Source organism: Cupressus sempervirens, chromosome 6, assembly GCF_028749045.1.
Source record: "Cupressus sempervirens isolate cs-2001-9-10 chromosome 6, ASM2874904v1, whole genome shotgun sequence".
In the NCBI taxonomy this organism is placed as follows: domain Eukaryota; kingdom Viridiplantae; phylum Streptophyta; class Pinopsida; order Cupressales; family Cupressaceae; genus Cupressus; species Cupressus sempervirens.
The window spans coordinates 392676895-392678902 of record NC_143123.1 but is presented as its reverse complement, the minus strand read 5'-3'; the positions used below and the strand labels follow the sequence as shown (position 1 = coordinate 392678902).

Genomic DNA, 2008 nt, shown 5'->3' with positions numbered 1-2008 from the left:
TCAGTCTTTACAGCACAAACTCATTCCGATTCCCCACAACTGTTTGAAAGAAATCCGCTCCGCCCTCCCTCCCTCTTCCGGACTAGACTATAGTTGCTAAGCGGTCGAGTGGCCCTACTATAGTAGCGGAGTGACCCGATACAATTTTCACTCTTTTGCTCCTTTTCAATTTTGAATATCCTACCGCTTTGGCCGAGCGGTTAAGGCGTGTGCCTGCTAAGTACATGGGGTTTCCCCGGGAGAGTTCGAATCTCTCAGGCGACGTTTATTCTTATTTTTTCGACATCAATCTTCATTCATACAAACCTGACTTTGTATTTCTGAAGACTTATGAAACTTGCTATCATAATCCTGCTACTTTACAGTCCGAGTTCATAATGCTGTGATGCAGCGCTAGCATTAGAACGGAGAGAATAGCGTTTTACTGTGCGACCTTGGCGGGATTCGAGTTTAAAGAACGAGATGCAATGCAAAAAACTAGAAACTTATTTAAAGAGAAATAACCGCACAGTTAAACACAAAATCACTTGACTGCAAGTTGATTCGATCCCTGGCCAAAAGGGGGACATTTTACAAGCCTCACTGCAAAAACAAAACCTTTCAAGCACTCCGATCACAATCAGAGATTACAAGATTGGGACAGTGACTCGTCCATGGTCGGCAGTAGTTAACAAACATTAACCGCACGGCATCCGCAATAATTAAACATTTTGAAGCAGTCTGTAGCGGTGAGACTGTAGAGGGATTTACAGCAAGAAGAGAAGGACAGAACAAAGGATCCAAAGAGAAGAGTGGTGTGAAAACACACCGTTGAGTGAGATGGAGATGGAGAAAGTGGATTAGGGCTCCGGAATCAGGCCCTCTCGCCTCGGATGCGGCGAGCGAGCTGGATGTCCTTGGGCATGATGGTGACCCTCTTGGCGTGGATGGCGCAAAGGTTGGTGTCCTCGAAGAGCCCCACCAGGTAGGCCTCCGACGCCTCCTGCAGCGCGGCCACGGCAGAGCTCTGGAAGCGCAGATCCGTCTTGAAGTCCTGTGCGATCTCCCTCACCAGCCTCTGGAAGGGCAGCTTCCTTATGAGCAGCTCCGTGCTCTTCTGGTACTTGCGGATCTCCCTCAGGGCAACTGTGCCCGGCCTGAATCTGTGCGGCTTCTTCACTCCCCCTGTCGCCGGCGCAGACTTCCTCGCTGCTTTTGTTGCCAACTGCTTCCGGGGAGCCTTTCCCCCGGTCGACTTCCTTGCCGTCTGCTTCGTACGCGCCATTCTTCTTCTTCTCTGCTAGCTAGGTAACAACACTGATACTGATGCTTTCCCTCTTCTCTTGCTGCCACTTTTATATCGCCCTTTCAAATTCAAATTAGGCGCCATACATCGTGTTCGTTCGATCCATTCCCCCTATCGACGGCTCTCCGTGGCCTATCTTACCCGCTCACACGGATCGCCGAACCCTCCACCAATCGATTATGTAATTGTGCACTTATACATCCCGATTGTCGGGAGGAATTTGATTGGAGTACTATTTAAGAGCTCTTGATGAGCTGGACTCCCTCCCTTTAGATTAGAATGAGAAAAATGTTATATTTTATGAAGAAAAAAAAAAAAAAAACTATAATTAAAGTTTTAATTGTATAGAGCTATGTACTAACAATAAGTTCATAAAATCTGCTTTAAGGTATATAGTAATAGAAGATATGTAAATAGAATAGATAATAAATCTATTGCTAAGTGACTTGGATAGATAATATGACGTCAGAGATCATGCCTTAGAAAAATTTGCAGAATGGATACTTCCAAATCCTTGACACTAAATCAAATATCTTTAAAAGATTGGTATCATAACCCATATAACTCTACCAAATAGATGTCCTTTAATCCTTAACCGAGACCTTATAAGGCTAGTATCGCACCTCATACAAACTTTATAGAATGGATACCCTTAAATTCTTGACTCTAAACCAAAAATCTTATAAATTAGAGATCATACCCCGTACAACTTTGTACAATGAA

At 44.6% G+C, this 2008-nt stretch overlaps 1 protein-coding gene and 1 non-coding gene across 2 annotated transcripts; one reads left to right on the top strand and one right to left on the bottom strand.

The window, feature by feature from the left end:
* Positions 1-182: 182 nt before the first annotated feature.
* On the top strand, positions 183-264 carry TRNAS-GCU (transfer RNA serine (anticodon GCU)). Its single transcript has one exon. It is a non-coding gene; the product is annotated as a tRNA-Ser (tRNA).
* Positions 265-511: 247 nt separating this feature from the next.
* Positions 512-1333, bottom strand: LOC149552712 (histone H3.2). Its single transcript, XM_089788266.1, has one exon. It carries the CDS (start codon positions 1262-1264, stop codon positions 854-856), a length of 411 nt encoding a protein of 136 aa, XP_089644392.1. The 5' UTR covers positions 1265-1333; the 3' UTR covers positions 512-853.
* Positions 1334-2008: the final 675 nt, after the last annotated feature.

Bases quoted from the DNA above. Each gene is read 5' to 3' on its own strand.
- LOC149552712 (XM_089788266.1), bottom strand. From the start codon at position 1,264: ATGGCGCGTACGAAGCAGACGGCAAGGAAGTCGACCGGGGGAAAGGCT.